At 57.8% G+C, this 21498-nt stretch overlaps 2 protein-coding genes across 5 annotated transcripts in view; one reads left to right on the top strand and one right to left on the bottom strand.

Moving 5' to 3' along the window:
- The window catches only part of SIPA1L3 (signal induced proliferation associated 1 like 3), a 219186-nt gene extending 215573 nt beyond the window's left edge, over positions 1 to 3613 (top strand). For both annotated transcript variants that reach the window (XM_045532124.1, XM_045532122.1), the window contains exon 22: positions 1351 to 3613. In XM_045532124.1, coding sequence (XP_045388080.1) covers positions 1351 to 1494 — 144 coding nt within the window. In that variant the 3' untranslated portion in view covers positions 1495 to 3613. The remainder of the gene's footprint in view (positions 1 to 1350) is intronic.
- A 2459-nt stretch (positions 3614 to 6072) lies between these two features.
- On the bottom strand, positions 6073 to 19999 carry DPF1 (double PHD fingers 1). Of its 3 annotated transcripts, none has more exons than XM_045532127.1 (12): positions 19908 to 19999; positions 13515 to 13675; positions 13331 to 13438; positions 11802 to 11929; positions 11453 to 11542; positions 10696 to 10774; positions 10355 to 10486; positions 9425 to 9475; positions 9214 to 9333; positions 8011 to 8123; positions 7332 to 7443; positions 6073 to 7199 (listed from the first exon to the last, which is right to left on the bottom strand). In XM_045532127.1, the coding sequence occupies exons 2-12, from the start codon at positions 13537 to 13539 to the stop codon at positions 7129 to 7131; spliced, it is 1029 nt and encodes a 342-aa protein (XP_045388083.1). In that variant the 5' UTR covers positions 13540 to 13675; positions 19908 to 19999; the 3' UTR covers positions 6073 to 7128. The 3 variants fall into 3 exon arrangements, with proteins under 3 accessions (XP_045388083.1, XP_045388081.1, XP_045388082.1); XM_045532125.1 differs by lacking the exon at positions 19908 to 19999 and adding an exon at positions 15141 to 15267; XM_045532126.1 differs by lacking the exon at positions 19908 to 19999 and adding an exon at positions 15141 to 15267 and having other exon boundaries at positions 7332 to 7413.
- Between the last annotated feature and the right edge of the window lie 1499 nt (positions 20000 to 21498).

Genomic DNA, 21498 nt, shown 5'->3' with positions numbered 1-21498 from the left:
GCACCTTGTGGACCAGCAATTCCACTTGTGGGGATTTGTGAAAATTTCCTGCGTGAGTGCAAAGATCAGTGAACAGGATGCGCCTTGCTGCCCTGCTGGCGACAAAACGTTGGTGTTGGTGCAGCTGTCCGTCAACAGGGGAGTGGCTGTCACCTGTGCAGTAGAATAGTCTGCAGCCAATTAAAATAACAAGAGATCTACATATTTACTAACATGCAAAAGAAGTCCAATAACTTAAGTAAAGAAGCCAGCTGCAGAACTGCTTCCCAGAACATCATCACACTTTCATAAAAAATGTTTAACCACCAGCTGGGCGCGGTGGCTCACGCCTGTAATCCTAGCACTCTGGGAAGCCGAGGCAGAAGGATCACTTGAGGTCAGGAGTTCGAGACCAGCCTGAGCAAGAACAAGACCCCGTCTCTACTAAAAATAGAAAAAGTAGCCGGGCGTCGTGACGCGCGCCTGTAGTCCCAGCTTCTCGAGAGGCTGAGCCAGGAGGATCGCTTGAGCCCAGGAGTTTGAGGTTGCTGTGAGCTAGGCTGATGCCACGGCACTCTAGCCAGGGCAACAGAGTGAAACTCTGTCTCAAAACAACAATAACAACAACAACAAAAAAAAAAATTTAACAACCATGAGTTGAGAGGATGTCAGAGACATCTAGAAGGCGACATTCCAAATTGTTCTTTGGACTTAGCTCCAGGGGTTGAAAGAATAAGGAGAAATAAGACAGAGGAGACTTCTACTTGTTTACATACTTCCGGGTGAGAGGGGAAAAGGTGGCAGAGTATAACGTGTTAGTCCTCAAGCACCGGAATCACAGGGGCCCGGGTTCAAATCCCCACTCCACTGCTTAATGCTATGTGACCTTGGACAAGTCGCTGCCTCTGGTTCCGTCTCCCAGGAAGGGGGGCAGCTGCTCAGGCAGTCCTGGGTCCACAGCCCAGCCCCCCGCTTGCTGTGCGCAGCTTGGTTTCCTCTTCCAGGAAAGTGAGGATAACAACAGTCCCCAAGTCCTTGGGTGGCTGCAAGGGTGGGATGAGGTGACAGTAATGATGGTGATAACAATTGCTCCATGTCAGGCGGGGTCCTGAGAGCTTTAAGTGTGTGACCTCAGGAAACCTCGCAGCCACCCTTTTAGAGTTGAGGGAACTGGGGCCCAGGGAGAGGAAGTGACTTGCCCGAGGGGACTCAGCTGTGGGACCTGAGCCCGGGCAGCAGCCTGGCTCCAGCAGTCGGCTCTAGACCAGGGCCAGGCCAGGGCTCCCAGGCCCCAGGGGGCCATTCGCTGTTCGGAGCCCCCAGGAGCCCCCAAGCCGCCCCCCTGACACGCAGCCCTCCCGCCCCACGCAGGAGAAGCAGGACAAGGTGGTGCTACAGTCGGAAGTCGCCAGCCTGCGGCAGAACAACCAGCGGCTGCAGGAGGAGTCGCAGGCCGCCAGTGAGCAGCTGCGCAAGTTCGCAGAGATCTTCTGCAGGGAGAAGAAGGAACTCTGAGACGGAGAGGCCACCGCTGCCGCCACCCTCCACCCCAGGCCCTGGCTCCTTCTCTGCAGGCAGGCTGGGGGCTGCTGCGCCCCTCTGCCCTCGGCTCCGCTCCAAGACAACCCAGCCAGCCAGGGCCCCGGCACCGACTGTCCCCACGGCCCTCCCTGTGGACTCGGGAGCCTGATGGCTGTGGGACCCGAGGGAGCCCTCGGGGGCGCTGTGAGCCAGGGTGTGCCCATGGCCCTCAGGCCCCCTCTGGGCTGCCCACCTGTGGTCCCTGAGAGCTGGGCCGTGTCCACACTGCCCCAGGGCCCGTCCTCTGTCCCCATCTAGAGCCTCTTGCGAGGATGGGGCAGGAGTCAGTCTCCAAACCCCACAGCTCCGAGAGCTCACACACCAGGTTTCCTCACCATGTCTGACAGAGCTGAAGCTTTCGGGGCCCAGCCCCCCTGCATGCAAACTGCAGTGTGCAACCAGCCCTTTCTCCCCCACCCCCAGAGGGGACAGACCAGGGCTCCTCGGTCCCCAGCACCCTATCTCCAAAAAGCACGAACATTACCCACCCCCAACACCCTCCTTCCAAAAAGCAGCCAGGAGCACTTTCTTAGAGTTTAAATTATTTTCTTGGGGGCCCCAGGACGGAGAAAGGAAGACCCAGCATCCAGTCTGCGTCTTTGAGAGAGGAACTCTATTCGTACAATCAGGACGGTTTATACGATCTTCTTCTATCAGCTCCTCCTCCACCAGGGGCCACAGCGCCCAGGCTTGGGGCCCACAGGCCCCCCCACCTCCGAGCTGCCGACCTAGCCCGGCCCGGGTGGCGGAGTGGCCACACAGCCCACCCTCTCCGCCCAGCGGGACCTGGACCAGCAGCCGCGCCAACTCCGGGCTCCAGGAAGGGCTCATGACGCCCTCGGGACAGGGCAGGAGAAAACAGCCTTCATCTCCTCCTCTGGCTTAGTTTTCCTCCTCGAGTCTCCCAGCCCACAGCCCAGGCCCGGGGGCGCCCACCAGACACCCTCACTGTGCCCCCGGGGCGCCGCCCTGCGGATCCCACTGGATCCCACCGGACGCCGGTTCTCTAAAGGCAATAAGGGCCGCTCGCCAGGCAGCCGGGCCCACGTGGTACTACGCTGTTCACCCAGGAAACAGTTTCTTTTTTCCTTCTTTAAAAACAAACAAAAATATATATATATATTTATTTTTTCATGTAGAGTTGCGCCAGAACAAGTCTGTACGGCCACAGTCCGTGGATTCCCCAACCTCAAGCTGAGGATCGAGGCGTGTCCCCCGTGGGCTGGGGGTCAGTGGGAGGACTCAGAGGGACAAAGTCAGGGTGGGCGGGCAGGCAGCTTCCCTTTTGGGAGGCAGCAGGCAGGGAGGAGTTGGCAGGGCGGGCCTGGCTCCAAGCAACATGCTCTGGGCCGTGCGCCAGCGCCAGGCAGCCCAGCCCTCGCCCAGGGACCCGCCGCCTTCTCTCTGGGGCCAGGAACCTCAGGGAAGGGGGCTCTGGGGACTGCACAAGACGCAGGCACTCCGGGAGGTGCCAGGCCGGATGGGTGGGGGCGAGAGAAGAGGGTACTGTCGCATCTCCTGTGATCAGCCTGTGTCCCGCCCACAGCCCCGCAGTCGAGCAGAAACCTCAGCTCGCTCCTCTCCCCCGCGGCGTGAGGTGGGCGCTGGGCACGCCCAGCCACTGTCCTCAGCCCTGGCCAACTACTGTGATGTCTCTCCTTCCCTGACCCCCTTTTCTGGGGGCTCTCCCCGCCCCCACTCCTTCCCTCAGACCCCGACCTGGAGCCTTTTTTTTTTGTCTCCTCATCTTCAGATCATTCAAATCATTTTGGGGACCTAATCATGTCCATTGACAAGTGTAAGTTATGATTTTTGGTTTTGTGTTTTGTTTTCTGTTATTTTAAAGGACTTCTGCAAAACAAATCTATTTAATTTGAGGTTGGTGATCTATCCAATGGCTGAAGATAGCAGGGTTTTTTTCATATGTTGATTTGTTTCATTCAGTTTTTTTATTATTCTTTATTGTCTTTTTTTTTTTTCTCCCATCCCTGTCTTGACATTTTCTGGCATGTTTCTGGAGGTTTCAAAGGAAATAAATGTTTCATAGAAACGGCTTGTGTGTTCACTAGCTGTGCAGCTGCCTGGAGTCACTGACAAGAGGGTGTGGTCCAACACCGGCCCCCTCCTGCTGTCCCCCCATCCCAAACAGCCGTCACCACCGCGTACACACCGCACACTACATACTAAGAACCAGGGGACACCAGCCTTGTGAACTTCTTTTCCTTGGAGCCCAAACAAAAGAAATCCAAAGCTCAAAATGTAAAAACGTCCTTAAGTTTAAAAAGACAGTGAGATTCTACAGAAGTCACCTATTGGGGGCCCAAAAGCCAGACCTGGTCCACGGAGTTGTGTTGGTTTCAGAAATAGTGGCCAACCTGGTGTGGTGGCTCACGCATGCAATCCTAGCACTCTGGGAGGCTGAGGTGTGAGGATTGCTTGAGCTCAGGAGTTTGAGACCAGCCTGAGCAAGAGTGAGACACCCCCCACCCCAACCATCTCCACTAAAAATAGAAAAATTTAGCCAGGCATGGTGGCGCATGCCTATAGTCCCAGCTACTCGGGAGGCTGAGGCAGGAGGATCACTTGAGCCCAGGAGTTTGAGGTTGCTGTGAGCTAGGCTGACGCCATGGCACTCACTCTAGCCCAGGCAACAGAGTGAGACTCTGTCTCAAAAAAAAAGAAAAAAGAAGAAGAAGAAATAGTGGCCAACTTTTAAAAATCTGGAAAGTCGATTTCCAGCTGGGTAGATCTGCCCTTTGCAGCTCCTGCCTCTGTGGGCTGGTCTCCCACCCAGGCCACTGTGGTTGCATTTGCGACACTCCTGCCCATTCTGCCCCCTCTGGAGGGGGTCAGAGCTCCTTTTGCCAGTCGGCCATGGGTGGGTGGGGTAGAAAGCAGCCCCTCCTGGCCCAGGTCTACATCTGGCCTGGAGAGCACTTGCAGTTGGAGTGGGAATCGGGGTCAAACCGATGTCCACATCGGGAAATTCCAAGAGCAGATCCCAGAGCCTGGCCTCCTGGGAGTCCAGCCTGGATCTGAGTGCCAGCCCGGCCCTGTGAAGGCCGGCGGGGCAGGGTCCTGCTGACCTTCACCCACCCACCTGTCACTGAGTTTTACATCTCAGAGCTAAAACCCGAGGCATCTCTGACTCAGACCCTCACCTCCCAAAAAATGTCTTTTTCCAAAAAGCATGGGGCCCACATCCAGGACTAGCCATTCCCTTGGCTCCTAAAAATTTTAGAGTTTCTAGAGTTCTCCAGACACTCTCTGGGTCTCTGGGGCTGCCCTGCCCCCCTCCCCCCGCATCCACAGGCGAGGGGGGTGGAAGCCTCGGAACACACTGTTCTCACATCCTCTCCTGGCGCCTGAGACACCAGCCGCTTCCAACACCCCACGACGACGCACACGCCAGCGCCTGGTCCTGCCTGTCCTGCCTGAACCGCCTGCTCGGCCCTTCCCGCCTCGCCCCAGTTTCCAGCTGCCCCTGCCTGACGGGGACCCCCCTATCTCTCCTCGCCCAGTCTTTCTGGATCTTTCTGACCTTTGATTCTCCCCAGATTGTTCTGCTGGTCCCTAAATTCCTGTGCCCAACTCTCCCCTGAAGTCCACATCTCTCTCATCTCTCTGTGTCTTTTGTCCTGGGACTTTGCCTGTCCCTGGATCCTGACTTTGTCCCCACATTTGCCTCCCCTCTTCTTCTCTCTCCTAATTTACGTTTCCTCCCCCTCTGTCTGCCCTCAGCAGGCGTCTCTCTCCTGGTTCTCTCCCTAAACCCTCCGCCTCTCTCCAGATCACTGTCTGCCTCTGTGTCTCTCCCCAGCATGTCAGCTATTTTTTATTACTGTTATTTCCTCTCTCGCACCAAATCCCCAGCTCGCCTCTGTTCTCCTGCTCTCTCCTGACTTCCCCTCATTCCTGCGCTCTCCCCGTCTCGCCCTCCCTCCTGGGCACGCCTGCTCTTTCTGACTCTCTCTGTAAATTTGTGACTCTCAGAATCTCTCTCTTCTGATCTCCAAGTCCTGCTTCTCCCTCCTCATCCCCCATCGCCCAAATCCCAGTCTCCCTCCTCGTGTCCCTGTGTCTAGATATCTCCCCCTTCCACCCTGTCCCCACCACTCTTTGCCCGACATCCAGGACTGGGAGCCCCAGGTGATGTTTGGGTGGATGACACTTCTGGACACCCGTTCCCCAGCCCAGCCCAGGAGGGGCCGCCCTCGTCATCTTCCCATCCCTGCCCTTCCCCCAGCCCCAGCCACCTCCCCCTCACTGCTCCTGCCTCCCCCTCGCTGCTCCTGCCGCAGCTGCAGCAGTCCGTTGCCAGGGCAACCACAGCTGGCTGGGCGGGAGCCCCTCCACCCCATCCCCCTTCTCTTTTCCGGCTAGGCAGAGAGGAGCTGGGACAAAGCAGGAGAGGTGGCGCGGGGGGAGGATGGAGGGAGGGGCCGGCTCAGCCAGCGAGGCCCCATCTCCCCTTCTGGGTGACTCCCCAAACCAGGCCAGAGAACGAGGCAGTCGTGGGCAGAGGGGTCAGGCCCAGTTTAATACACAGAACAAGTTAATTCACAGCAGAGGCAGGCAATAAAGGAGACTTGGTGACAAGGGGGGGCACTCCTGGATTGGGGGAGGTTCCCCCAAACCCACCTCCTCCCCCACTTGCAGTCTCAATTTCCCTTTTTTTAATCCCGGAACAACAAACACACACAACCACAAAAAACAACCATGCCCCCTCGTTACCCCCAAAATGGCCAGCGAGGGTGGCAGGGGGCAGCCAGGCCTGGCAGGGCAGGGAAGGGGGGGGGGAACGAGTCCGTTGCAGAGTCTGTGCTTCTCATTCCAGCAGGCGCTGAGCAGGGGCCCGCCTTGCCCCACTGCCACTCGCCAGCCACGCGGGCGCACGCGGTGGGCAGAGGGTGGGGCGACCGGGGAGGGGCGGGAACAGAGTTCAAAACCATGGTTCACGTCATGCAGTATCCACGGTGGGCACCGGGAGGGGGCGAGGGGTGGACACTATGCCCACCCGCCCTGGGCACAGGGGGATGGTGCCACCTTGGTGGGGAGGTGGGACAGCTGCAACTCCAGAAACTGGGGGTAGGGGGCGCCAGGCGGGAGGCCGGCATAGACTGGTGCCCAGTGGATGCTCTCAGCAGCGCCCCCTCCACCCAGCCAGGACTTAGAGGACTCTTTGTATATATTAATTTCTTTTTTTTCTTTTTTTTTTTTTTTTTTTACTTTTTGTCTTTTTCTTTAGAAAAAGGCTCTGTCCATGCCCCCGGCTGGCACCCACCACCCCCCATGCCCGCCCAGAGGCGGGGTATGGCTTTGAGGGGAGCAGAAGCCCCTGGTGCCCACTTGCCGAGGGATGGGGAGGGAGGGGAAGGGGTCCTGCCGGGCCCAGCAACCCGCAGGGCAGACATCCCACTCGCACAGAGGGCAGGGGTGGCCCAGCCCCCTCTCGGGCCTCCCCCTCTCACCCTACCCCCGTGGGGCACTGGGGTGGGCAGAGAAGAGGAGCTCAGAGAGGCGGGTAGACAAGCACCGCTCCGAGGTCCAGGTGGGCCGGAGCCAGGCCTAGGTGAGGGTGATGTAGGCAGAGGCCTTTTCTTTCAGGTGCCGAAGACAGAGGTGACAACTCCAGCTCCCTGCAGGGGTGGCCAGAGGATGGCGTTAAGCCCGGGCCCAGGTTCTTCCCACCCAGAGGACGTGGTCTTCACCAACTGGGAGACAACTTGCCGGCCCACCCGCCCCCACATCGTGCCCACCTCTTCTCTCACCTTCCGGGGGCTCTGCCATGGGGGGACTCAGGCAGTACATGTGGTAACCCCGATCGCAGTCGTCACAGAACAGCAGCTGGTCCTGGGGGGTGAGACCCGCCCAGCTGGCACCCTGGGGGCACGGGCACCAGAAACCGGGGTGGGGGGCTGGGGCAGGGGCTAGGGCACAGGGGCTGGGGGAGGAGAGGGAGGCTCTGAAATGGTCTTTGTGTCTTGGAATCTTTGCAAGACGCTGCCTGGCCAAGCAGAATCACCCCTGAGGACTCAGTTTGCAGCTTGGTATCTGGGTTTTGTAGGACTGTGCAAGGCTTTAAATGATACGAAGATAATCTGATACCAGCTCTGGAAGCAATGGGCACGGGTTCAAATCCCAGCTCCTCCGTTTCCCTAGCTGGGTGGCCTTAGGGCAGGCCATTTTCCCTCTCTGAGCTTGGCTCCTTCTCTTTGGTGCGGGAACAAGAGCACCTGCCTCCGAGGTGCCCGGGAGGAGTCAGAGAGGAAGAGTGAAAAGCGCCAGGCTCAGTTGATGGACATGAACAGCAATAATAATACTTGTTACTAGTGTTCGCCAGGGACGGGCTCCCAGGAAGGGCCTTAGGCTCAACTGGCAAAGGTGGCAGTGCCAGGTGGGGAGGACAGCTGGGCGTGAGGGGTGGCAGGCGGGTGGGTGGGCACTCACGTCGTTCTCTGAGGTGCCACACAGGCTGCAGGACTTGCACTCAATGCACTGCCAGCGGTAGGTCCGCACGGCCGCTGTCATGTTCACCGTGAACTGTAAACACGAGGGGTGTCCTGGGGGCCGAGGGGCAGGGATGCGGTTAGGGGGTCACCGTGCCCCTGGTGGGTACTGACCCCGAGGGAGGACGTGGCTTAGCCCCACCCTGGCTCATAAGGCCAGCGAGGACGCGCTCTGCACTCCAGCCCGACCCTCACCTGCCTGTGGTGACCAGCAGGCAGCCGTACCGTGGCCACCACAGTCTCCCACCCAGCCGCCGTGGCAACCACACTCTGCTCCGCAGAATGCCATGGCAACCGCATTCCATTACCCGCAGTGCTGTGGCAACCACTTTCTACCACCCACAACACTGTGGCAACCACATTCTGTTAACCACCGCGCTGAGACAGCCACATTCCATTACCACAGCAGAAGGGCCAGCCGACCCGCCAACCGCAGCAACGCGGCAACCCCGTCCCCCCAGCCACGGCGCCATGGCAACCACCTTCCACAACGGGGCCCCACACCTTGGTCCCAGGCTAGTAAAGCCCGTTCCACACGATGCCCCAGCAACCAAACTGTTAGTAACAATACTGCGAATGCCAGTCTCTTAGTCATTCCACTGCCACGGGGCAGACACCCGCAGCCGCTGACCCGCACCGTAACAGCTACGTTCCATCACACCAAACTGCCACAACAACCGTAACTCACCCCACGATACCATGACAACCACAATTCATTCCCCACTGTGCTGAGGTGACCACAGTCTGTGACCACAGTCTGCCATGGGAAACCACTTGCTATTGACCACCGTCCCGTGGCCAGCACTTCTGTCAGCCGCAGTGCCAGGCAGTGGCCATCCAGTACTCGCATCGCACAGTTGCCTTGGCAACCTTCTGTCCCTACTGTCCATGCCATGATAAGCACATGCCACTACTCTCAGTGCCAGGACTGCCACATCCCATTGTCCCCAAAGACTCGCTGGCCTTACTCGTTCCCACAACTCTCAGCAGTTGAGGCAGCCCCACGGGCTCTGGTTACCCACAGCACCCCTGTGATGCTCTGGGTCCCCACAGTCTTCAGCCCCGTGCCCTTATCCTCCAGGTCTGCATACCTGGACGTCCTCCCCACGCCAGCCCCCAGAAACCTCGGGTGGAGGAGTGTCACCTGATCGCCCACAGTCTGCACAGGAGATGAGGTCCTCAGGGCACCCCGTCTTCTTAGAGCCACCCAGGCAGAAGTCACAGTAGCCATTGGGGATGACGGTGCCGTCGGGCGCCTTCTTGGCTGGAAGACAGCGGGTGGGCGTTGGCGGGGGCGGGCAGTGCACCCGGCCAAAGGCTGCTGCGGAAGTGGGAGCAGAGGGAGGCGTCCCTACCTGTGTGTTTCCTTTGTGCCTCGGGGACCCAGGCCAATTCTTTGTAAAACTCTGGGGGTGGGGGACAGAGAGAGGGGCTCTCACCACAGGCAAGGCTTCACCCTGCCCCCAGCCTCAGCCCCAGGGGTGGACCCCTCTGTCCAGGCAGTGGGGAGGTGGGGAGAGAATTGCTACCCCGAGCGGTGGCCAGTGGCAAAAGAGGGTTGGCGAGGGGTGCGAATAATTCTCATCAGCACCCCGAACTCTGAGACAACTGACGTTCCTCTCTATTGGGTAAAAACTTGGTAAATACAGCTGTAGGAAGGGCCCTCTGCTGCCTTCTCACATACACGTCTACCAGACAGCCTCCCCTAACCAAGGCCTGACTAGATAAACATTCAGGAGATACCACTGGCCAAGATCTGGTGTGGAAACAGACTCTCAGAAGGAAAATTCTGAACACAGAGTTGCCTGGGTGTAGTGGGTGTGGGGCGAAGAACTCGCCCTCTCCCTCCAAGAGAGGGTGGGAAGACAGCGTCTCCCTCGTGGAGCCTCCCCAGGCCCTGCACCCCTCCCCCACCCCTCAGCTGTCAGGGTTGGCATGGGATTGGCATGGGCAGACGCCAAGGGCTCCCGGGCCACAGGCCCTGCCCCTCGGCCAGAGCTTAGCAGAGAAGGGAGAGAGGGAGGCAGGGCGGGAGGGGAGTCATCTATCACCCCCCTCCCCAAGCTCTAATTGAAACAATAAATCAGACCCAGAAATATTATGCCCGGCCGGGAGCGAAGGAGAGATGGTTGGTTGCCATGGCAACCCCAGAGCCAGCATCCCCATGGTCGGTGGGGGGAGGGAACCACTGAGCTGGAGATTTTCCAGAAACGTCTAATATGCCCCCCCCACCCCACCAGGCTTCTGGGGCCCCTCGCAACCCCCCACCTGGCCTGCCTGCTCACGTTTATGGTTGTTTTTCCGGTGGAAGGGCAGGGCGTGGCGTTCGGCGTTCTCCTCCCCCTCCTCCTCTGCCAGGTGGGTGTGGGTGTAGTGGTAGCTGAGCCCCGGCCGGTTCTTATACCGTTTCCCACAGACTGGAGAGTGAGCGGGCGAGTGGGGAGGGCTGGCCGGCCCCTCCGAGCCCATGCCGCCTCCGCCCTGGCTGCAGGATCACGTCCCCTCTGCCAGAGACCTGAGCGTCCCCCACCCAGGCCCAGAACGGGAGGGAGAGGCCACTAGGGGAGAGGTCTCTGGGCCCCTCCCCGCACCCCCTCTCTCTTTCCCCCTCTTCAGAAGGACTCACTATCACAGACATACGGCTTGTCTCGGTCCTCCAGGGAAGCGGTGTCCTGGCGTTTCCGGAGACCCCCGATGCCATATGCCTGGGAGTTAGGAGACAAGGAAGTGAGGAAACAGAGTTTTCATCATTTGGGTTTGAAAGTCAAGTTGCAGCTGTGCAAACTTCCTAGCTGTGGGGCCTTGAACCTGTCTGAAGTTCAGTTTCCTCATCAGGGGTACAGGTATAAAGATAGTTCTAATCCACTGTACAATCTGTTCTGCAAATGGCTCTGAAGCCTCAGTTTCCTCATCCGTAAAATGGATATAAAATCTCCTACTCCTTGGCTGGGGATGCGGTGGCTCATGCCTATAATCCCAGTGCTTTGGAAGGCCAAGGTAGGAAGATCTCTTGAGTCCGGGAGTTCAAGACCAGCCTGGGCAACATAGCGAGACCCCATCTCTATAAAAAACTTAAAAATTAGCCAGGCGCAGTGGTGAACATCTGTAGTCCCAGCTACTCAGGTGTCTGAGGTGGAAGGATTGCTTGAGCACAGGAGTTCAAGGTCACAGTGAGCTATGACTGCTGCACTACAGTCTGGGCCATAGAGTGAGACCCTGTCTCTAAGAAGAAAAGAAAAAGAAAAGAAAAGAAACTTCCCCACCCCTCTGGGGATTAAATGAGGTCAGACTTGAGACTTGTGGCAGGAGCTGGCCATCATGCATACTCAGTACAGGGGATCTGTCGTTGAGGGGCAGGGAGAGGAGAAGCTAGAGGGTGGTACCTTTCCTTTGGCCCTGTTCTTCCTCCTGGGAATGTCATCCTCCAAATCTTCCACTTCAAGATCATGCGGAAACTCCAGCAACTGCTGTTTCTGGGCACCAGGAGAAGGGAATGAGTCAAGAAAGTAGGGGGCCTTGATGTGCTTTTGAGGGGCCCTGGGCAGAGGCTGAGAGTAGGGGTGGGAGGGCAAGTCAGGAGCTCTTCCGCAAAGAAAGGAAGTCTGGGCAGATGGAGACTCAGGACACCTGAAGGCCCCAGGGAGCCAGGGAGAGTTCAGAGCAGGTACGTGATGTGCCAGGCAGTAGACAGGTGAGGGGAAGACTCGCAGCTGGGGCCCCTTGGGGGCCTACCTGACAGTCCATAATGGTCTCCTCCTCCTTCAGCTCAATCTTCTTCTCCCCCGTCTCAGCACACAGCAGAGCCTCAAGGACCGGCCCTTCCGGGAGGCCACCCTCCTTCTTCAGGGGTGCCTCACAATCTGGGGACAGGGCCATGGGGGCAGGGTCAAGTGGGGAAGTTGTCCCTGGAGGACTCCTCAAACTGCCCAGGCGAGGGGACCATGCTTACTGTGGGAGGGAAGAGACTTTCCCACACTTAGCCAGCCACACACTCGGGAAAGGATCCCAGACCCCGGGAAAGACAGCCACACCCGAGATCCGCTCAGACACACTCACGAGGAGACATGGCCAGAACCTGGGATACACCCAGGAAACCGGCAGAAAAAGACAGACACACCCAGACCCTCATATACACCTAGGTCCACATGTGGGAGACCCCCTCCGGCCCTCAGATACAGACGGATACAGACACTCAAATAGAATACCCGTGAACACACACAGGAGAGATACAGCCAGATCCTCTGAGACGGTCACACAAAGGAAGAGACACAAGCAGTCTCTCAGATACACCTAGACACTCAGAGATACAGCCAGATCCTTGGATACACGGGGACATATGGGGGAGACGTATCTAGACACCCAGAGACACTCAGAAAGAGACATTAGACCAGCAGACATGCCTATATCCACATGGGAGCACACAGATGATACATGTGGACACGTATGGAGGAGACACAGACATACTCAGGGAGAATCACACAGATGGTTACACACGAACACACACAGGAAGGGACACAGAGCCAGGTGGGCACTCCAACACTCCTGGGTACATACAGACCCTCGGAGACACCTGGACGGGGGAAGAGAAACAGCCAGGGACTGTGATATTCTGGGACACACTTAAGCAGTGAGTCCAGACACTCTGATCGCCCAGCACACATGTGCAGAAACGCACCTAACGCACCAGACACTATGGGAAGAGATTCTCCCAGACACTCCGAGGCATCGGGACATTCGCAGGAAGAGACAGCAGACACCCTGATACACCCAGACACACATGGGAAGCGCAGGACGCTCTGATGGACCAGACACAAGAAGGAATAAACCTTCTATGACACCTGGAAACACCTGGGAAGATACACCCTGATATATGCAGCTAGGAATGGAGAGTCCCACCAGACACTCTGACACATCTAAACACACACTGGGAGATAAAGAACTGGACATCCTCAGGCACCCACAGAAAAAAACATCCCAGTTCACAGGGGAGGAGATGTGGCCAGAGACTCCCTACACCTGGACACACCTAACAGACATCACTATGTCCTCCAATACACCTGGGCACCCGGACCAACGTGGTAGGAGACAGTGGAAGCTCAGTGACTCAGAGAAAACTGTAGAATCTCTGGAATACACCCAAGACACATGGGCAGACACACAGCCAGCCATTCAGACACTCGCTAGAAGGAAGATAAAGGCGAGGCTCAGACACTCCTCAGCGTGTGCTGGGGCATCGGTGGAGCCACAGCGGCTCTACCCACCGATCTTGTACTCGCAGGGCCGGAGTCTGGGGTCCTCCAGGATGTTGAGTCTCCGTTTCTTCCTCCAACAGCGGGCAGGGTACGTGTAAATCTGTCCCGGGGCCAAACCTGGGGCAAGCGGGCGGTAAGAAGTTGGCCGAGACGTCGCGGCCGGCCCCGCCCCTCCCCCGCCCTCCAGCCGCACCTGGCCCGCGGTGAGTCTTCTCCATCCAGATGTAGCAGTTGTTCTGGGCCACGCCGGTCTGCGAGTCGAGGAAGGGCAGGCGCAGGCTGCGCTCGGCGCACAGGCGCGCGTTGTAGCTGCGGCAGTGCTCGATGGCCTCGCGGTAGAAGTCCTCGCCTAGGCTACGAGGGGTGGTGAGCGGGCGGGCGGCTGTCAGCAAGGGCAGGCGCGCGGTGTCGCCCGGCACCCCTCCCCCAGCCCGCCACCCCGCCCGCCCTGGCTGGGGATGGGTGGGCCTGGGGATGAGTGGGCCGACCCCTCCAACTTAACCTCTCCCCTCCTCCCTCTCCTGGACCCAGAATGGGGGGAGGGGATAGGGCCAAGGGGCCCCAACCTGGCACTGGAGCAGGCCTCGAACTAATGAGTAGATACACACGACGTAGAAACAGACAAAAACACACAGGGACCCATCCATACAAGAACATATCCAAACACAAACAAATCACACATAGCCACTCGGGATTCACACACAAAGAGAGACATACCCCAATATTCACAAAGGAGAAATAGACAAATCTCACACACATGCACACATGAATAGCTACTGAAAAATACAAATATCCCAAGTTACATAGAGTAAAAAGATCACACAAATATCCATGCACAAATACACATCACATACCTAAAGACACACAACATAAACAAATCACCCGCACAAAGACACACAACATGGAAACAGATCACACCACACACGCTCATACAATCAAACACTCACACCATACACACACACTCATGCAACCAAAGACACTCAGATACACAAATGGCAAAAGGCAGGAACTATACAAACTATAGAAACAAACAAACACATATGCACTTACGCACCTATCCAAAGACACAGTACAAACCACACACACAATATCCAAACACACAATACAAAGAAATCACACAGATTCACACAGATACACACACACTCACAAAGGTACACAACATAGAAAGCAATATCTGAAATACAGCACATCCAAACACACACAGATGCACACATATAAAACACAGAAACAGTCAAATCTACCACATTCACACAAAAATTTACACATAAATACACCCATACCTATATACCCAAAGACACAGAACACAAGACAAATAGTGCATAGTTCCAGAGGACATGTACACACACTGAAAGACCCAAATATCCAAAGATATCTAGTGTAGAATAAAAGAAATCATACACATATCCACACACATATTAAAAAAAAAACATAAATTAAGTGACACACACACACACATACACATACTTCACATCCCAAGACAAAGGTAGTGTGGACTTCACTCGAGTTTACCAAGGCCCCCGCATCCCCGGGCCATCTCACTCTCTCCCAGACCCGGGGGTCTCAGGGCGGGGACGATGACCCCCTTCCCCAAAAAGAATCTGGAGTCCCCCCACGCCCTCCACCACTCCAGGAACAGCGCATCGGACACCGTTCTTGCCGGAGACCCACAGTCACACACGCTCGCACCCCCGCGCAGCCCCGCACACGGTGACAGCCCCCCAGACACCCCATCGGCCCCACCCCCAGCCGCCACACAGACACACATGCCTGCGCCGACCCTCCCGCGCGCCCTTCCCCGCCTCCCGCCGGTCCGCTCCACCTCAGGGGGCCGGGGATGACCGTGGCCATCTTGCTCCCCGGGTCCTGCCCCCAGCAGGTCCCCGCCGGGTCGGTCCTCCCAGCGGTCGGGCGGGCGCTGAGGCCGCCCATCCATTCATTCCCGGGGGGCGGGAGCTCGCGGGCCACAGCCAATCGCGGCGGCGGGGCGGGCCCGCCCGGGCCATGCCGGGAGTGGTAGTCCGGGGCCGGGGCCGCCGGACGCCGCGGGGAGGGCGGGGCGGGGGCGGAGCCCGGGAGCTGGCGCCGAGCCTCGCGCGGGCTCCCTCGCACCCCAGTCTCACGTGCACGCGTGCACACCTGGCCGCGCACACACCCACGCATACTCACAGCCTCCCGCGGACTCACAGACACACGCACACACACTTCCACACCCAGAGACTCGGAGACACCTCCCGAGGGCCCACACAGACTTCGCCCCAACAGGCCCGCGAGCAGACACCGCCCCCTGCCCCCACCCCCGCCCCAAGTCCTCCTTAGGCCCAGAGAACCCTATCCTGTCCCACCGGGGCTGTCTCGGTCCCCAGCCACCCTGCTCAACTCCTTCCGCAATCCTGACAGCCGCAGGCTGGTTAGCAGCTGTAGCCACACCTCCTGGGTTCAAATCCCAGCTCTGCCACTTGTTGGCCCTGTGACCTTGAGCAAATGACTTCACCTTTCCTGGCCTCAGCGTCCTCATCTGTAAAAGGAGAAGGAAGTCCTTTGGATTGTCGATCGTGAGGATTAAGTGAGTAAATATGAGTAAAGCTTTTTCTTTTTTTTTTTCTTTCTTTCTTTCTTTCTTTTTTTTTTTTTTAGACAGGGTCTTGTTCTGTTGTCCAGGGTGGCACAATCATACCTCACTGCAGCCTCAAGCAATCCTGGGCTCAAGTAATCCTCTTGCCTCAGCCTCCTGAGTAGCTGGGACTACAGGCATGCGCCACCACATCCAGCTAAATATTTTTAATTTATTTTTTGTAGAAGGGGTCTCTCTATGCTGCCTGGGCTGATCTCGAACTCCTGGCGTCAAGCAATCCTCCCGCCTTGGCCTCCCAAAATGCTGGGATTACAAGTGTGAGCCCACCTCGCCTGGCCAGGTAAAGCATTTTAAAAGGTACCTGGCACATGGTAAGTGCTCAGTAAATTTGTTCATTCCACAAAGGATCTGATACGAACTAAGATGTAAGATGGTGATAGCAAACCATTATTAGGAGGAATAATGCCTGCACATAGTGGGTGCTCAGTAAATATTTGTTGAACGAATAAACATGCTGAGCACCCATGCTGTGCAGGGCACAGTTCTCTCCGGGGTCATACTGTTATTATCTGCATTTTCCAGATGAGGAATCTGAGGCACAGGGAGATGACCTGACATGCCCACAGCGCCTGACTGTTTGAAAGTGGAACTGAGGGAGGGATTCACATGCCTAGGTGTCCATCCCCGAGTGGGCCTTAGCTCCTTGTCTCTCCCACTGTCACCCACACTGACTGCACCCTAAGGGATCCCCAGAGAGTGAGCTGACCCACCCAGTCACACACAGCCCCAGCCCCATGCCCCCCTCAGAGTTAGCATTCTTGGTTTGAGTGGCTTGCATGGGTTAACATGCCCACACATGCTCTTGTCCACCAGGGGGCCCTCCAGCAGACAGAAGGGGCAAGCTAGGCTTCACCTCTTTTGTCTCCCACATGGGAGAGACCCACTGAAGGCCTCCCACACTCATGGTCACTTACACACACACACACACCCTCAGTCTGAGACCCCTTCCACAAACTCTCCCCCATCTAAGCCAGAGAAGGCCTTGACCTGGCCCTGCCCCTTCTCCACAAATGGCCCAAGTGGTGACAGGGGATTAAGCAAGAGATGCCAGCACCCCCACACTCGCTCTGCTCCACGCCCCTATAGTGCTACCCGGCCAGTCTCCCACCACAAGATAAGCCCTGCCCCCAGCCCCCAGACCCACAGCTCAGCTCAGAGGGCACCTTTGCCACCTTCCTCTCTCACCTCCCACCACCCTCTCAGATGCCCCCAGCACACCCTCTCACACTTGCTCCCCATACCTCTAGCTTCAGACACTCCGGCTTGCACCTGCCCCACCCCAGCCCCCTCAACCTCAGTGTGGTCTGGTGGAGCCCACTGTGGACACACGTGCTCCTCCCAGAAGCCCCTGCCCACCAGCAGGGTTTCTCCCTGCAGACCAGGCTGACACTTGGGGAGGTTTCCTCACCCCTTGTCACCTTCACAAACACCTCTCCCACACCCCTACACACTTGGACTCCCAGTCCTCTGCCCTGCCCAAGCAATCCTCCTAGCACCATCCCCCAGTGCCCTGTGTGGCAGCGGCCCACACTGGAAATCGATTTTGGTAAATCAATACTGATACCACTAATAATAATCGCTACATTTGGTCAGGGTCAGGCTCTGTGCCAAGTGCTTTACAAAGATCACCTTACTTAAGTCCCACAACAGCCCCATGAGCTAACGAGAAGTGTTATAATCCCCCTTTTACAGATGGGAAAGCTGAGGCTCAGAGGTGGGAAAATGGAAAGGTCAAGCTGGGGTTGGTACACAGGCAGTCAGAACAGGTCCCCACTCCCAAGGGGGTTTGCCTTTCACATTGTTTGAGGAGCAAGTGAGTTCCCCTTCACCCCTGCAGAGCCCTGGAAAGGGAGGGCAAAGAGGGCCCTGGCACTCCCAGGGCAGGTCACTGTGGCGTCCAGGCCCCCGCGAAGGCTGCACCATACCTCCTCCAAGGGGTCTGAGCCGGGGTCAGAGTGAGGGGTCTGGATGACTGTAGGTTCACCAACCTGCACAGGAGCCCTGTTCCCAGTTAGTTTGAGAGTGTCCCTTACAGGAAAGACATCTGTCTGTGTACCCAACTTAGAGTGAGAGGAAAGCAGGTGTGTCACCATCACACACCATCTCACACGGACCTGGGCCCCATACACCACCACCTCACTCTGCCCGTGGCAAAGCCACATGTGTAGGCACGTGCCTATAAGTCCCTGCGGGCCCCCGCATCCTCCTCTCCAGACTCCCACCCCCCACCCCCACTCCCGCCAGAAACCAGAAGCGACTGGGGACCTTTGGTCCAGCCACCAGGCACAGCCCTATTCTTGGGTGGGGGATGCTTCCTCCGCCCCCTCGCCCCCCCACCCCAGCACTCGATGTTCAAGGTCAAGGCAGCAAGCGCACGGGGTTGGGGGAAGGGTGAGGGAGGTCGCCCCGGCCCCTTTGTGCGGCGCCGCCGGCGCTCGCCCTCCGCCTCCTCCACCAGGCCGGGGAAGAGGGGGAGGGGAGTGCCGCGCTCGCCTGCCGGGGAGGGAGGGCGGGAGCGGCCGGTGCGCCTGTCACTCGGAGCCCGCTGTCACCGCCTGGGAAAGGGGGGTGGGGAGCGCTGGGACCCGGGAGTCCGGGATCCTGAAGAGGGAGCGAGAGAGAGGGAGAGAGAGAGGACAGAGGTGGAGAGAGCGAGCGATGGCAAGGAGAGGGGAGGGGCGGGGGGTGCTGGGCTTGGACCCAGGCGTCCGAGGTCCCGGCCACTGGGCCCAGGAGGAAGCTAATGCTGGGAGGAGGGACGCAGACAGGGAGAAAGGGAGGGAATCCCCGGAGACCGAGGGCGCTCCCAGCACCCGCTCCTGAGGCATCCGGTCCCCAAGGGGATAGGAGATGCTCTGGTTAGATGCGCACGGGCGGGGAGAGGGAGGGATGCTACGGTCCAAGCTGGCCGTGGTGTCGGGGCTTCTAGGTCCTGAGGATCTCGGGAGGGAAAAGGGGAGGCAGCAGAGATTCAGCCGAGGACCCCTGGCATCTCAGCTGCCACCCTGCGGCCGCGAGGGCCAAGGTTCCCGGAGAAAGGGGGGAAAAGAGAAAGGTGCTTTGATGAGGGGAAAAGGCGATGGAAACCCTGGAGAAGGAGGTTCGGACTTAGCTGTTTGAGCTTCCAGCCCCTGGCCGGGTCGGCCTGGCACCCCCGAGACCCTGGGGAGGAGAGATGGAGGAAAAGGAGAGGGAAGCCCCTACCCCCACTCTGGGTGGGGAAACGGCCTCCGCCACCCCCCCAGCCCGCGCCACATTCCTTCACTGACAGCGACAAAGAAGAGGCGCCCCCGCGAACCTGGAGGGGCTCCCGCCCCCAACCCCAGGGGGCAACAGGGGGTGGCGAGCCCCCAGGGGCGGCGGAGCGAGCTGGGGGGGGCCCATTCAACTAAGGTCCGAGCGCTGCGTCCCCCTTCTCAGCCCTAGAGAGGGCGGGGGAAGGGCTCGTGGGGGGTCTGGGCCGGGGGCGGGGACGGCGGGGACACTCACGACTTGAGCGGGTTCTGAATGGCGGTAGCCATGGCCCGCTCGGCTGGGCCGCCTCCGGCCCGGGGCGCCGCTGCCGCCGCGCGCGGGCCCAGCCCGGCCTGCGCCGCCCGCTCTGCCGCCCAGCGCGCTACGATTTCATTCATTCTTGGGGCTGCAGCGCGAGCGGAGCGGGGCGGGCCGGGGGCGGGGCCCAGCCAATCCCCGCGCCTCCCGGCGCACGACGGGACGTGGAGTCTAGGGGCGCGCGGCGGCGCCCGGGGGCGCCCCTGCCCGGACTACACGTCCCAGGGGGCGTCGGGAGGGCCGCGCGCCCATTGGCTGCTGCGGATACAGGGCGGGGCGGGGCTCCCCTCAAGCATCTCCGCCCCCCCCCCCCGCCGGGAGTGCTCCCTCCCCAGCTCGGGCTCTCTGTCCTCCGGGCACCGTGGGTGCGGGAGCAGGGGTTTTCCAGCCTCTGGGTCTTACCAGGTATGTGTATGACCCCAGGGACTGTCGTGTGTTCTTGTCTGAGCCTGTTGTCTGGGTGTCTCTTCTGTGTGAGCCAGCCCGTGAACAGGCAGGGCGGTTAATCAGTGCCTTTGTTCAATTACTGAGCGCCTGCTGTGTTCCACGCACTCTTCGAGGCACCGGGAATACAGCAGCCACGACCAAAACAAAGTCGCTGCTCTCAAGGAGCTGACATTCTAGTGGAGAAAGATGACAAACGAGAAAACAAGATCATTTCAGACAGTGACAAATGCTATAAAGAAAGTAAAATAGGTTGAGTTGAGGGAGTGGCTTCTCTGAGGAGGTGACATTTGAGCTGAGGCCTGAGAAGGTGACAGCACTCACTATGAGGGGAAGCACTTCCAGGCACAGGGATCATCAAGTGCAAAGGCCTGGGGCTGGGAACAAGCTTGGCACATCACTATCAGTAAAAAAGCTCCTGCAAATGGAGCAGAGGGAGGGAGGGAAGAGACAAGGTTGGGGAGAGAGCAAGGCCCCAAATCATGTAAGGCCTTGTAGGCCATTATAAAGCAAATGGGTTTTGTTCTAAGTGTAATCAATCATCCCTGACTCTCCTCTTCTTTTTCACGCACACACCAAGCCCATCAGCAAGTCCTGTTGTCTCTGTGTTCACATCATAGATCTGGGATCCACTTACTCTTCTCCCCTTCGCAGCCTGCACCCTGGTCTTGACCTTCATCTCCTGCCTGGACTATGGCAGCAGCTCCATCATTGGGGTCCCACCCTGTCCCCCAAGGCTGTTCTCCCCATGTGGCCAGAGAGGGTTATCTAAAACATTTATCACAATCAAACCACTCTGGCTCAAAACCTCCAATGGCTTCTTTCACAATTAGAATAAAATGCAAAGCCCTCAGGCCCTATTCCATCCTCCTCAACCCACATCACATTTCTGGCCTCTTCTCCTTCCTTCCCTTGGCTAGCTTTGCTTCAGCCATACTGGCCTCCTCCCTGTTCTTAGAACGTTCCAGTCCCACATCAGCCACAGGACCTTTGCACTTGGTATTTCCTCTGCCTGGAATGCTCCTCCCACAGATACCTGCATGGCTCCACCCCTCACTTCGTTCAAGTCTCTGATTAGGTGTCACTGCCTCAAAGACAACCCCAGCTAAAATAGCAGCCCCTGTAATTTTCTGTCCCCTTAAATGCTTTATTTTTCTTCCAAGCACTTATCATATAGTCTGTTATCATATTATTAATATATTTCCATTTAGTTATTTTGTTTATTGTCTGTCTCCATCCGTTAGAACATCAGCTCTATGAAGGAAGGGATCATTGATTGTTCCATCCACTGCTATCTCCCCCATGCCTAAAACAGGGCATGACAAATAGTAGTGCTCAAAATTATTTGTTAAATAAATATATGTATCAATTAGTCATTATGCTCTCTGTTGCTCCCTGCTGTCCAGCTCCAGCTCTAGGGCAAGCAGCTGACGTGGAGAGAGAGTAAGGTGGGCTCCAGGCTGTGCCCTACCCCACATGGACCCTTCCACAACCTGGGGTTGGAGTTTGGGGACTTTATTAAGCAAAACTTTCCAGCAGAGGGTCCGGA

The sequence above is a fragment of the Lemur catta genome, chromosome 19 (genome assembly GCF_020740605.2).
Source record: "Lemur catta isolate mLemCat1 chromosome 19, mLemCat1.pri, whole genome shotgun sequence".
In the NCBI taxonomy this organism is placed as follows: domain Eukaryota; kingdom Metazoa; phylum Chordata; class Mammalia; order Primates; family Lemuridae; genus Lemur; species Lemur catta.
The sequence above is the reverse complement of the archived record's forward strand: the minus strand, read 5'-3'. Positions and strand labels throughout refer to the sequence as shown.

Excerpts from the sequence above, each read along its gene's own strand:
- DPF1 (XM_045532125.1), bottom strand. The coding sequence starts at position 15,250 with ATGGGCGGCCTCAGCGCCCGCCCGACCGCTGGGAGGACCGACCCGGCG. Across the intron at positions 13,676-15,140 it reads GTCATCCCCGGCCCCCTGAG|CCTAGGCGAGGACTTCTACC; the intron begins GTGGAGCGGACC and ends CACCCCTCGTAG. Across the intron at positions 9,476-10,354 it reads CCGGAAAAACAACCATAAAC|AGTTTTACAAAGAATTGGCC; the intron begins GTGAGCAGGCAG and ends CCCCACCCCCAG.